Source organism: Marmota monax, unplaced genomic scaffold (assembly GCF_021218885.2).
Source record: "Marmota monax isolate L192 unplaced genomic scaffold, Marmota_monax_Labrador192_F-V1.1 WCK01_AAM20220418_F8-fsc00264, whole genome shotgun sequence".
Taxonomy (NCBI): Eukaryota; Metazoa; Chordata; class Mammalia; order Rodentia; family Sciuridae; genus Marmota; species Marmota monax.
Genome location: NW_026693143.1, coordinates 804,243 through 816,824, shown reverse-complemented (window position 1 = coordinate 816,824; position 12,582 = coordinate 804,243). Strand labels below are relative to the sequence as shown.

Below are 12,582 nucleotides of genomic sequence, written 5' to 3'. Positions count from 1 at the left end.
ATCTAGTAAGGGGGGTGGGGGTATAGCTCAGTGGTAGCATATGAGGCTCTGGGTTTAATCCCTAAGACCCACCCTACCCAAATTGGTAAGAATATTGTATCTTAGGGCTGGGGATATGCTCAGGATATAGCTCAGTGATAAAGATGTGTGTCTAAGCATTTGTGAGGCCCTGGGTTTAATCTCTAGTACCATAAGAATATTGCATCCAAAATTCTAGAAATCATTTTAGTACATTTTCTTGATCTTACTACGGTGAAGGCCAACAGACCATAGACTAGTAGGTAGCGTGGATTTTAAAATAGACATATGAGTTCAGCTTTGTCCTAACCATGTTTCTTGCTAGCTAGTCAGTCAGGTCTAAATAGGAGGCATGAAAGTGGGTTTTTACATCCTAGAAGCTCCCAGATTGAAGCCTCTCATTTGGATTTCATAAGGGTGCTTGGTTAGAGTTTAGAGGAGGTTATAACCTTTGAAGGAAATGTTGACGCCCTAGAAAATTATTTCAACTTAATAAGCTCGTTGTGATCTTAGTTATTTTATGTTCAAATAAAGTGGAAAAACATTTCTGATTTGTGCTGATAATATAAATGGCAAAAATATGAAATGCAACTTTAAGTGATACTTAGCCCAAAAGAAAAGATGTTAGAATTACTATAACGTTTCAGATCAAAATAACCTTAATGAAATTCCTGCATATATCCCAAGTGGTGGCAACCATTGTTGCATATTTTTTTTTCAACTGCTTAGAAACCTTTTGTTTGGTTGCTGGCTAGTTGCCATGGTCACATTGTGTCTGAGATTAGAGTAGTGACCTCTGCTATCAGTGTAACTCAAGACACCCAGGCTTAGAGCTTGACTATCTGGGGAATCTTATTGTGTGCTGGAGCCACAGTCAACATGAATCAGAGGGTTCTGAAGAAACTGGTGGAACCCATCAGTAAAACTGTCAAGAGCTGTAAGTACTGACCAGACATCCTATACTGCCTGAACATTGGTTCTGTCAAATTAAAAAATCAATAGACATTAGTTGGACATTAACAAGTGCTTTGTAAACCTAAAATAGATTCCCTCTACTTCTATGTACTATTTTGGCTATCTATTAAAAATAGGCAATTAAGCAATTATACTAAACAAAATATTTTAACCTTTGGGTATCCTAAAATGTATGTGAGAAGAAGAGCTTGAGGATTTACATGGCATCATATGAAAGGGTTATCTGACAACTAAGAACTGATTTTATTTTAGTCATACTGAAATTTAATGAAAAATTTTTAAGTATAAAGGTTTACTTTGGCCAATTCCCTGAATTTTCTGGCACAAAACTCAATGGTGAATGATTGCTCTACTCCAGAATTAATAAAAATAATTTTTTAAAAAACAGCATGGTACTTTGCACACAGAAAATATTTGCTTATTAAAGTTAGTTCAATGTAACACTTTTTTAAGCCTTGCCATGAATCAACTTTAACAAGGAATCTTAACAGTTTTGTTTCTCGGATATGACTGAAAGTCCTGACTGATAATTCTCAATCTGTTAGACATTCATGAAGTTACTTAATTTCAGCCACAGACTCATTATTTCAGTCTCATTATGGAATACGTCCATTTCATCTTGTACGACCTCAGGATAATACCACCTACAACTTCCACTGAAGTCTTAACTCAGTTTTCCATTTGGGATTTATATGATTGAAGTTCCTCAGGCACTTCTAAGGATCTGTTTACCAATCTTGCTTACATATATTACATGCTTAATATCTGTTCTGTAGATTTAGCCAGTGCTGAGTATAATAATTACTGTCATTTCTTTCTTAATGGAGCCTGAGTCATAGAACATTCAAAAGGAAATTTGGGACCTGGAGTGTGGCTCAGGGGTAAAATGCTCGCCTAGTATGTCCAAGGCCCTGGGTTCGATCCTTGGCACCACATAAAAATAAATAAAATAAAGGTAATGTGTCCATCTACAACCAAAAATAAATATTTTTTAAAAAGGAAGTTTTACGTATTTTTAAAATCCAATTCCCCCATAATAATCAAGTTATTTTAGCAATGTCTGCTAGCCATATGTTGGATATTATAGTTTGTTATTTGAAAGCAATTGCTGGGATCTGTAGATAGGAATATATAATTGATCAGAACCATATCTCATAGTACTGTATTTGAAAAAAAAGAAGGTATTGGATTCCTTCGTTTTCTCAAAGCTTTTGACACTAATTCCTGTGCAAAAACTTAAGCCCTGAATGAATAGTTAACTGTTTTACACTCTGATCACAAATAACCTGTATTTACTGAGCTTTTCCTTAATGAGACACTGTACTAAGTGGTTTATATTAAGCATCTTTAAATTTTAAGCACAAACCCAATAGGGTATGTGATATTTTCCTAGTTTTCAGTACTAGAAACCAAAATTAGATCTTTTTATCAAAAGTTAGCTAGTGGACTTTTCTGGTTCTGGCAAAGTTGATGTTGAATCTGATGCTGTAGACTACACTAAAATATTATCTTTAGTTCTCAAATTAACCCTATTGATAAGCATTTCAGAGAGTCCTTGTGCTCTTTCTATGTAGCTTGCTCTCACATAGTAAGTGCACAATAAAGACTCCTTAAATTTAGCTCAGTTCTTGACTCACTGCAGTTGAGACCAGGATAGACACTGGTCTTGTGACTGAAATTTTGTTGTTAGTGGGTAGGAATGGTGGGAGCTAACAAGAGGGAGTAATTATCTTAACCTCACAGGGATTGACTTTTTATTATTTCTTTTGATGTACAAAATTTTAATTGTCTCATTTGGCAAAATGTTGAAGTGATTTCTCCTGGGCTTTGCTTTAGACCTCAAGTGGAAATCTTCATAATTTAGTCATTGATCAGAAGGACTCTTCTAGTCCATACAACTTCCACCATGCGACTCTCCTCAGAAAGCTAGTTACCTCCTGCCGCAGTCTGGCTGGGCACAATCAGGAGCCACTTGTCAAAAGAAACTAACTTTATTTTTAGAACCACACACGCCAAACAAAACAGCCTCTCAGGAAAAACCCTCAGAGCCTCAACTGCCACCACCGGCTTTCCACAAGCCTCTCTCTCCCACACAAGCTTCTCTCCACCTCCCACAATCCTCCTGCTCTTGAGGCCGATTGGCTGGGTCACGTGGGCGGAGCCAAAAAAGTCCCCCAATGAGCAGCTCCGTGGTCTGAAAGGGCAGGGAAACAGCCCAATGAGCATCACCGCAGAGGAGCCAATCAGCTAGATGTTGCTGGGGCCGAGGAGCCAATCAGCTAGATGTTGCTGGGGCCGCTGTGAGCCAATCATCAGCCAGCAGCTGGAAGTTTGCTGGGGCCCCTTCGGCTGTGGCTCTCAACAACCTCCAGTGACCTCACAAAGGAATTTGTTCCCACACAGCAAATACCAATTTTTTTTTTTCAGACAGATCTAGAATGTTTTATGTTCTGGAGCTAATATAACTTGTACATATTAATCTTTATTCTGCTCTCTAGAGTTGCACTGACTAATATGGTAGCCATTAGCTGCTTTTGACTACTTACATGTAAAAACTGGTTTAAAATAAAATCCATTTTCTTGATCACACTAGCCACTTTTCAGGGGTCAACATGTGGGTGACAACTACCAAACTGAACAGCACACCAAACTGAACAGCACAGATATAAAACATTTCAGAAAGCTTCATTGGGTGATGCTTTGGAGGCACAAATAATTCACCTTTTCCAAATAATTACCTTAAATCTAGTGGGGGAAACAGGTAAATAATCACTTCAAGGGTATGGCCTCACAGGTATGCAAACTGTACATTCTCACTGGGCCCCATTTATAATTTAATATTCGGTTGCTCACAGTTTCTGAACAAGAGACTTGCTTTTTCATTGTACGCTAGGCCTACACGTTCTATAGTTAAGCCTGACTATACTTCTTATTCCAAATATAAATATAATAATTACAGGATTAACTATACCATCATAATCAAAAAGATTTTAATTGAAAATGTAAAACCACCCTAGATGTATTAAAAGTCTCTAGAAGTGTCCCAAATTTTCACTCCAGGTATTAGATAACACTGGGGACTTTCAAAACCTAATCATTTCATGTTGCTTTATTTAACTGATCATTTGGCATCTAGAAGTGACTCTTATTTCACATATTTCTTCACCTCTCCAACTTAAGTCCTGAATTTGACAAGTACTTCCATTTACAAGTGACAGTGTTTTATCATTTGCTTGGCAAATATTTATTGAGAGCCTACCATTGTGCTAGATATCTATAAGAATGAAAGAGTTTGTCAGATACCTTACCAAAATTCATATATATTGTGAAATGTATCTCTGATCACTCCTACCAAAGGGAGGAAAAATATTTGTTGAACAGGAGCAGTATTTCTCGTAATGTTCATTTTTGGACCACCTCAGAGAATCTACCCCTTCTCTGCCCCATGCTTATTAACTATGCAGGTTCCTAGGACTTGTTCCAGATCTAAATCAGAATTACTAACAGTAAGCCCAAGAATCAACTTTTAAACAAGAGCTCAGTTGACTCTTATATCCCAGGGATTGAGAATTTTGGGGTTAAGCCAGTAAATATTTTGCAACAAGAGATCAGGGGTAGTCAAAATGGTTTAGGAAAATTCATCTGGCAAAGTTGTATCAAAGGAGAAAAGTGAGAAGTCTTAAAGCCAGGAGTGGAGTGACAGGACAGGGCTTTGGCCAAGAAGGTGGAAATAAGGACAGAAAACCTGGGAGGGAGCCTGAGATGCTGCCGAAAATCAACAGGACTTTGTGAATACCAGATCTGTCCGTTTTAACCTGAAGTTTTTAAATATTCACATACACAGGTCTTGCTCCAGACTTAGTAAAATGCTGTTTTGAAGAAATACACAGGTGATTCTGATGTACTGTCAGAATTGTGAATCCAGAGGTTAGACTTAATGGGTTAGGGACAGGAGCTGTTAAGTATCTGAATTCCAAGGAGTAGGATAGCTGGGTCAAATGATGATTCCATTCCAAGTTTTCTAAGGAATCTCCATACTGCTTTTCAGATTGGTTGCACCAATTTACAGCTCCACCAGCAATGTATGAGTGTGTCTTTCCCCCTACATCCTCACCGATGGGCATGGTAGTGCATGCCTGTAATCCCAGCAGCTAGGGAACCTGAGGCAGGAGGGTCACAAGTTCAAAGCCAGCCTCAGCAAAAGTGAGGTGCTAAGCAACTCAGTGAGACCCTGTCTCTAAATAAAATAAAAAATAGGGCTGGGGATGTGGCTGAGTGGTCGAATACCTGAGTTCAATCTCTGTTATCAAAAAGAAGGGAAAAAAATGCCCTTCTCCCATCAGCCAATCCTCTGCTACCTTATCACTTCTTCCCAACTCCCATTAAGACATGTTCAATCTCAACCCTAATTCTACCTCTTTTATTAACTGTTATTCAATTTCCATAAAATTCACTTCTTACTGCCTCCAACACACTCCTTCCTAAATAAATTACTATATACATCCTTCAAGGCCCAGTTCAAAGTCTACTTCTCCCATGAAAATGGCCCAACTCGGGGCTAGGGATGTGGCTCAAGTGGTAGCATGCTCGCCTGACATGCATGCAGCCCAGGTTCAATCCTCAGCACCACATACAAACAAAGATGTTGTGTCTGCTGAAAACTAAAATATATATATATATATATATATATATATATATATATATATATATATATATATATATATATATATAAAAATTCTCTCTCTCTCTCTCTCTCTCTCTCTCTCTCTCTCAAAAAAAAAGAAGAAAAAGAAAGAAAGAAAATGGCCCAACTCCCCTCCACCAAACCAATTTCACATGTCTATGTTAGTGATCATTATATTACATAATTTAGCAGTTACATACTGTCTTAAGAATTTCTGAGTTAGGCCCACCTTAATTGTGTAAGCTCTTAAGAAGTCTGTATCATTCTTTGTCCCCCTATCTTCAGACTACTTAGCATTAAAGGAACAAAATAGTAGCTTAGTAAAATATATGTAATTAGGTTAAATAATTCAATGATTAAATCTAAGTTGTATTTGTATTTTCACTTTACAGTCAAAAGAAGTGAAGTAGAATGTCTCATAAGACTCTTTTACAGCGTGGTGGGAAGAACTGGTGGGAAATCTGGAAATACTGGGCTAGATCGTAACAAATTTCGAGGGATCCTGAACAACATATTTGGAATGACTGATGATACATTGATGGATAGGGGTAAGAAGTCATTAACAGACTAAAACATGTCAATCTGAATGGAAACTACATAATATGTATTCAATTTTCATCATAGACTGAACTTTTTTCATTGCCAAATAGGTAATTGTTTGTGAGGATGGTTTTTTTTACATTTTTTTTTGTAGGTGAACACAATATCTTTATTTTATTTATTTTTATGGGGTGCTGAGGATCGAACCCAGTGCCTCACACTTACTAGGCAAGCACTCTACCACTGAACCCAATCCCAGTCCCATGAGGATGGTTTCTTTAAAAACTACTATTTTAAATTTTTTATAATTAACTCACACTAATTGTACAAATGAATGGGTTTCACTGTGACACTTTCATATATGAACATATTGTGCCTTGATCATGTCTACCACTACCCCTTCCACAACCTCTTGTTCTCTCTCCTCCACCCTTCCTTCTTTCAATACCATCCCCTTCCCAAATATAGCATCTCTTCTACTTTGAGATTTTGGGGTTTTTTTAGTTTTCACATATGAGAGAAAATGTGTGATACTCCTTGTCTTTATGTGTTAGGCTTATTTTAATTAACATGATGTCCTTCAATTTCATCCATTTGTGAGGATGCCTTTTTTTTAAGTCTTAGTTGGACACAATACCTTTATTTTTTATTTATTTATTTTTTTTATGTGGTGCTGAGGATCAAACAGAGCTTCACACACGCTAGGCAAGTGCTCTACCACTGAGCCAACAACCCCAGCCCCAAAGATGCTTTTTTTAATACAAATTCACTCAGAATTTCATGTCTCCATAGCTGTATGGCTTTGAGAAATAATCAGCAATAAATAAATTCTCAAAAGAGAAGCATCTTGTGGCTTTTAATCATGATGTTTTGGGGGTTATATATTACAGACAAATTATTCATTGACCTCTTTTTCCTCAAAAAAATGGAGAATGTATCAGTATAAAAATGATAATGACTCTTCATTAGAAATCAAAAATTATATTACTTGAAATAAGAAATAGTGTAATCCAATTAGTTTCAGTAACAGATCTTTAAAGTGAACAATTTTGTAAGTTTTGACATATGTATACACCTGTAAAACAACTACCATAATCAAAATCATTAACATATTTATCATCTCCAAAAGAGTAAATAACATTTTAATTTATCTTCTACAGTATAATATCAAGATTTCACTGGCAATTTTTAAAATAGTGTATTATTTAAATAATTTACCTTCAAGTAGTTTTGGAAACTTTTTAGAGCAAAATTTCCACCACTTTTTATGACCAGATTACCTAGCATCATAGGAACAAATTTTTAGGAATAGAAATTATGTCACTTATTAGCTACATTGTTTGTCTTCTTGGCCCCGCTGTGACTGTATAAAACATAAAAAATGAAGCACATTCTTTCTCATGAAACAGAATGACTTTTTGTTTTAAGTGTATAGGGGAAAACACATTTCCAATAATTTTGACACTTTCTGGGTGATTGGACCAAAACCGTTTTTCCTCCTCAATGTGGGAGTTTTTCTATCTATTCTCTCTCTCTCTCTCTCCTCTCTCTCTCTCTCTCTCTCTCTCTCACACACACACACACACACACACACACAGTTAAGTTACAAAACATCTCAATTACAACATACCAACATTCTTTTTTCTTTGTTTGTTTTAGTCTTTTCTGCATTTGACAAAGACAATGATAACTCCATAAATGTGAAAGAATGGGTAAAAGGATTGTCAGTGTTTCTTCGAGGGACATTTGAAGAAAAGTTGAAATGTAAGATGGAATTACTGCCTTAATAATATATATCATCAATTTTGTAGTGAATGCTTATGCATTTAAAAATATGAAATCAGTGTTGTCTATAACAACTTTGCAAAAGTTATTCACAACAGCTTGAAAAAATAAAACAGACCAGATGAAATGGGTGGCCTATTTGTAAGGTCATGGAAGAGTCCCAAGTGCTAGAGCCCCAATCACTTCCTTCCCTGGTTCCATAATGCTCAAATGTCCCTAGAATGATTCTTTGGCTTACAGCCCAGGCTAAGAACAGCAGCTAAGGGTCAGGCTTGTGTCAACTCTGATCAGCTGGCAGGGCTGAGGCTTCTGAGGATGCTTCTGGGCTCAGCCCCTGATGTGGGTCTGTTCATGTGTTATTTTGAGGCCATTCCTCACCTTTTTTTTTAAATATTTATTTTATTATTTTTTAGTTCTCGGCGGATACAACATCTTTGTTTGTATGTGGTGCTGAGGATCAAACCCGGGCCACACGCATGCCAGGCGAGTGCGCTACCGCTTGAGCCACATCCCCAGCCCATTCCTCATCTTTTCATCAAAGAAAACATGAGGGTTGGCACAGGATTAAGTTAAACACACACTAACCACTGGACACTAATACTCTGCTGTTAGATTTGTTTTAGACAACTGAGCAGAGGAAAATGGTTGAAGACAGTGCAAGCCCAAAGATAGGAGTGTTATAAGTGAAGCCACCTACTTATTAAAAATAACATTAGAGTCACAAAGAGGACAGTCTCCCAATTATCTTCCTAATAGCGGCTCCAGTCTGTCTTGTTGGTATGATGTTTATTTCCTATGTTTTACTCCTCTGGCATCAGGATTTGGGGAGAGGAACCCTGGAAAGAGAATAGGAATAATTTTAAATGGAATTTTCAAGGAAATGAATTGCTTAAAATATCTAAAGACATGTAACAAAGATTCTTTATTCTAAAATCTTCCTACCACATAACTTCCTACCATATTACTATCAGTAATAATATGGCAGATAAATTGTTTTTCTCTTTTGGTATCTTATGTTGAAATAATTAAGGAGAAGACTAATGACATTTAACGGTTCTCATCCAAGTCTTTAAACTTCTTATGTTTTAAAAAGTCTGTTTTGAAGTTTATTATTTGAATGGAGATGGTTACATTTCTCGAGAGGAAATATTCAACATGTTGAAGAACAGTCTGTATCAACAATCGTCTGAAGAAGAGAATGATGAAGGAGTAAAAGAATTGGTAGAGATAGCACTGAAGAAAATGGTAAGACTGAAAAACTGTAATGCATATACTCAATCAAGATGATGTTGCATAAACCTTAAGAAATTTAATTTCCTTAAATTATATTGATGAACGTCAGGTCTTTTTGTTTATTCTCTGCTCTATTCATCTCATGATTCCATCTCTGCTCATCTAAAAGTGTCTGGCTGATAGATGAGCAGAGATGGAATGAAAGCATTCTACCACTAAGCCACAACCCCAGTCCTAAATATTAACTTAAAATTTTTTTTTTAAATTGTAGATGGACACTAAATCTTTGTTGTCGCTTTCCCAGCGACTTAAACACTCAAACCTTTCGCCCACCAGGGACGCCATTTGCCTAGTTACATGCCACTAAAACACTCAGGGGTCACTCCAGGAGAACTGGGCTGCGTGAAATAACCACACAAGAGACAGAAATACTTTTTTTTTTGTGGGGCGGGGTGTGCTGTGATGGCTCCTCTGACCTTAAGGGTCTGCAGAAAGAGAGAGCGAGTATGTGCTGACCCCTTTTATTGAGGAGAAGCTATTCAAATGAGGCAAGGGGTCAGATTTCAGAGGGCTGAGTCTATCTTCATGATGTCCACTGTCAGCAGGTTGACTGACATCTAGGAAGGGCCACACCCAAGGGCAGAGTAAGAGAAGGGAAAAAAGGGCGTTTCCATGGAACATTCCAACCCAAACAGGACAAGGGGTAATATTATAAAGGAACAGGTGAGCATAGCTCCACGCCATGGGGATGTAGGAAGGCACGCTCATGAATGAGACACAGTAACTGGACCTTTAAGATCGGGGCTACTGTCTGGCTTACGTAGGCAACCAGATCACAGAGTAACCGAGATGCCAAACCAATCAGAAGAGGAGACAAATGCGGTCACGTGCTAGTTTGGCCTCCCACACTTTGTTTTATTTATTTATTTTTTATGTGGTGCTGAGGATCAAACCCAGTGCTTCACGCATGCGCAGCAAGCACTCAACCACTGAGCTACAATCCCAGCCCATAAATATGAACTTTATTCCTTAAAATATTTTACTATTAGTAAAACCTCATTAATTTAGGGGGAGGCCAGATTCAGTTCATGTAAAATCGGGTCCACTTTATTTTGTCTTCATGACCTCTCCCCTACAATCCATCGAAGTATTCATTACAACAAAATAACAAAAATAAAAATATTTGACCTTTACAGAATACCTGCTATATATGCCAGACTCTCCAGAGAACTTTAATGTATTGATTCATTTTATCCTCAAAATAATCCTATCTCCATTTGCAGATGACAAAAACTGAAGTATAAAAAGGTTTACCTAATGTCACATTAGAAAACCTTGTACAAAATTTATCTTTCACTAAAACCAATAGTAGCTCTTTTCTATGGACATACTGACTTCTACGCTTTTCTTACTGTCACCCTGGATACAGTAAGGTTTTGTGAATCCAAGGCAGCACTGGCCCATGCCACTGACATTACTCTGAAACTCAGGAAAGCAACCAAGGATTCCATTAAGGCAAACTTCAGAGTATCCTCTTCTTTCAGAAATACTCTGAATCTGCTGCAAGGGCTGAGTGTAGATTACTTCTTCAGAGACAGTAGCTTCCCCAGCACCACCCATCCCCTTCTTTTTTCCAAGGAAGTGTTTTTGCAATAAACTTTTTTTTTTTGACAATGTATTCAAATTTTTCTCTAGATTAAGACTCCAGGCTGGAATTGTAGCTCAGTTGTAGAGCACTTGCCTCACATGTGTGAGGCACTGGGTTTGACCCTCAGCAGCACATAAAAATAAATAAATGAAATAAAGGTATTGTGTTCATCTACAACTAAAAACTCTCAGCAACCCTGATGAAGTCATGCCCAGAAGTGAAAAAACAAGGACTCATCTCATCTGACCCAACTCAATTAATCAGTTAAAGGCATCCATAATCTACACACAAGTTCTCCGTATTTTCCCTACCTGCACAATATAGTAATATATCCTAAGCCTTGTCATGAAAGCTTTACTGACTTATACCCTGCTGTCAATTCAGGTGGCTCCTCTACCTATCCAGATCTCAACCATCCTTAAACCCAGCAGTGATCTGCAGGCTTCATCTCATGACTCTAGTCTATCCTGAGCAGCTACTGCTGTAACTCCTGGTGACCTGATCCATAACAAAGCAACTTCACTTCTATCCTTTTTACCCAATAGGCTCCCAACTAAGAGATCTTTTGAGGAACAAGTGCTACAAAAAAAAATTAAGCTTGAAAAATCTGCTCTGCTTCACCTATTTCATCACAAAAGGAGTAAAATAATAGAATTCTTCTATTTTTTCTTATTTCCCCAATTCAAGTGTAATTTTAAGGATAAGGCTAAATTTTATATTGCTAAGGTGACTTGGATATTCCTATTAGAATAATAGGAATAAAATTAAGTGGTATCCATAAATAATATGTACCTTCTGATTTAGGTAAATAATGTCTTCAAAAGTGTGAATTTACAGCTTTACTTGGTGAACCTTTTAGTCTAAACAGCTGTTTTCCATGGCAAAATGTAAAATGGCTCTATATCACTTATCAAGAAATCATCTTCCTGTCTAGGATTATGACAACGATGGCAAGGTATCTTTTGCAGACTTTGAAAAAGCAGTGAGAGAAGACAGACTTCTGTTGGAGGTGTTTGGACCATGTTTGCCAACAGCACAGGTATATTACAAATGCCAAAAGCTCAATTTGATGAGGGAACTTTTGTGTGTATGTGTGTGTCTAAGATACTGGGGATCAAATCCAAGGCTCATACATTCTAGGCAAACACTGAGCTATATCCCCAGTCTGATTTATCTGTTTGTTTATTTATAGTACTAGGGATTGAACCCAGCACCTTCAGGCAAATTCTCTAGCTCTGAGCCTACATCCCCAGTCCTTTTTATTTTGAGACAGGGTCTCACTAAGTTGTTCAGGAATTTATAATCCCCCTGCCTCAGCCAAACAAACAGCTGGGATTTTATGTGTGTGCTACCATGCCTAGCTTGAGGGAACATTTTAACAGGGTCAGAAATTAGTACTTGCTAGACTCTGATCTCTGTAGCTGTAGCCCGTTGCTGAAGTTCAGACAATCATAAATAAAGTGGCCCCATCCCATTTTATTTGTGCTCAAGAAGAATTTTCATGTATGAATCTGACAAATTTTCTGAGCTGAAAGATCAACCCAGTAATTGATTTGGCTCATAAAATTTCCTTATTCTTCCTTTGATCAATTATACTTTTCAAACATAATGTAGGAAGTAACTCTTATTTTCTGTAATAACTTATAGGGTGATTTTGCAAATTAACTTGCATGTTGCTAAATTATTCTTATCCATCTAA

General features: G+C 37.3%; 1 protein-coding gene across 1 annotated transcript; it reads left to right on the top strand.

The window, feature by feature from the left end:
- Positions 1–3: 3 nt before the first annotated feature.
- Positions 4–11,922, top strand: LOC124099949 (calaxin-like). Its single transcript, XM_058582884.1, has 5 exons — positions 4–955; positions 6,070–6,225; positions 7,877–7,981; positions 9,096–9,247; positions 11,852–11,922. Exons 1-5 carry the CDS (start codon positions 898–900, stop codon positions 11,867–11,869), a joined length of 489 nt encoding a protein of 162 aa, XP_058438867.1. The 5' UTR covers positions 4–897; the 3' UTR covers positions 11,870–11,922.
- The last annotated feature ends 660 nt before the right edge of the window (positions 11,923–12,582 follow it).

Excerpts from the sequence above, each read along its gene's own strand:
- LOC124099949 (XM_058582884.1), top strand. The coding sequence starts at position 898 with ATGAATCAGAGGGTTCTGAAGAAACTGGTGGAACCCATCAGTAAAACT. Across the intron at positions 956-6,069 it reads CAGTAAAACTGTCAAGAGCT|TCAAAAGAAGTGAAGTAGAA; the intron begins GTAAGTACTGAC and ends TTCACTTTACAG. Across the intron at positions 6,226-7,876 it reads TGATACATTGATGGATAGGG|TCTTTTCTGCATTTGACAAA; the intron begins GTAAGAAGTCAT and ends TGTTTGTTTTAG.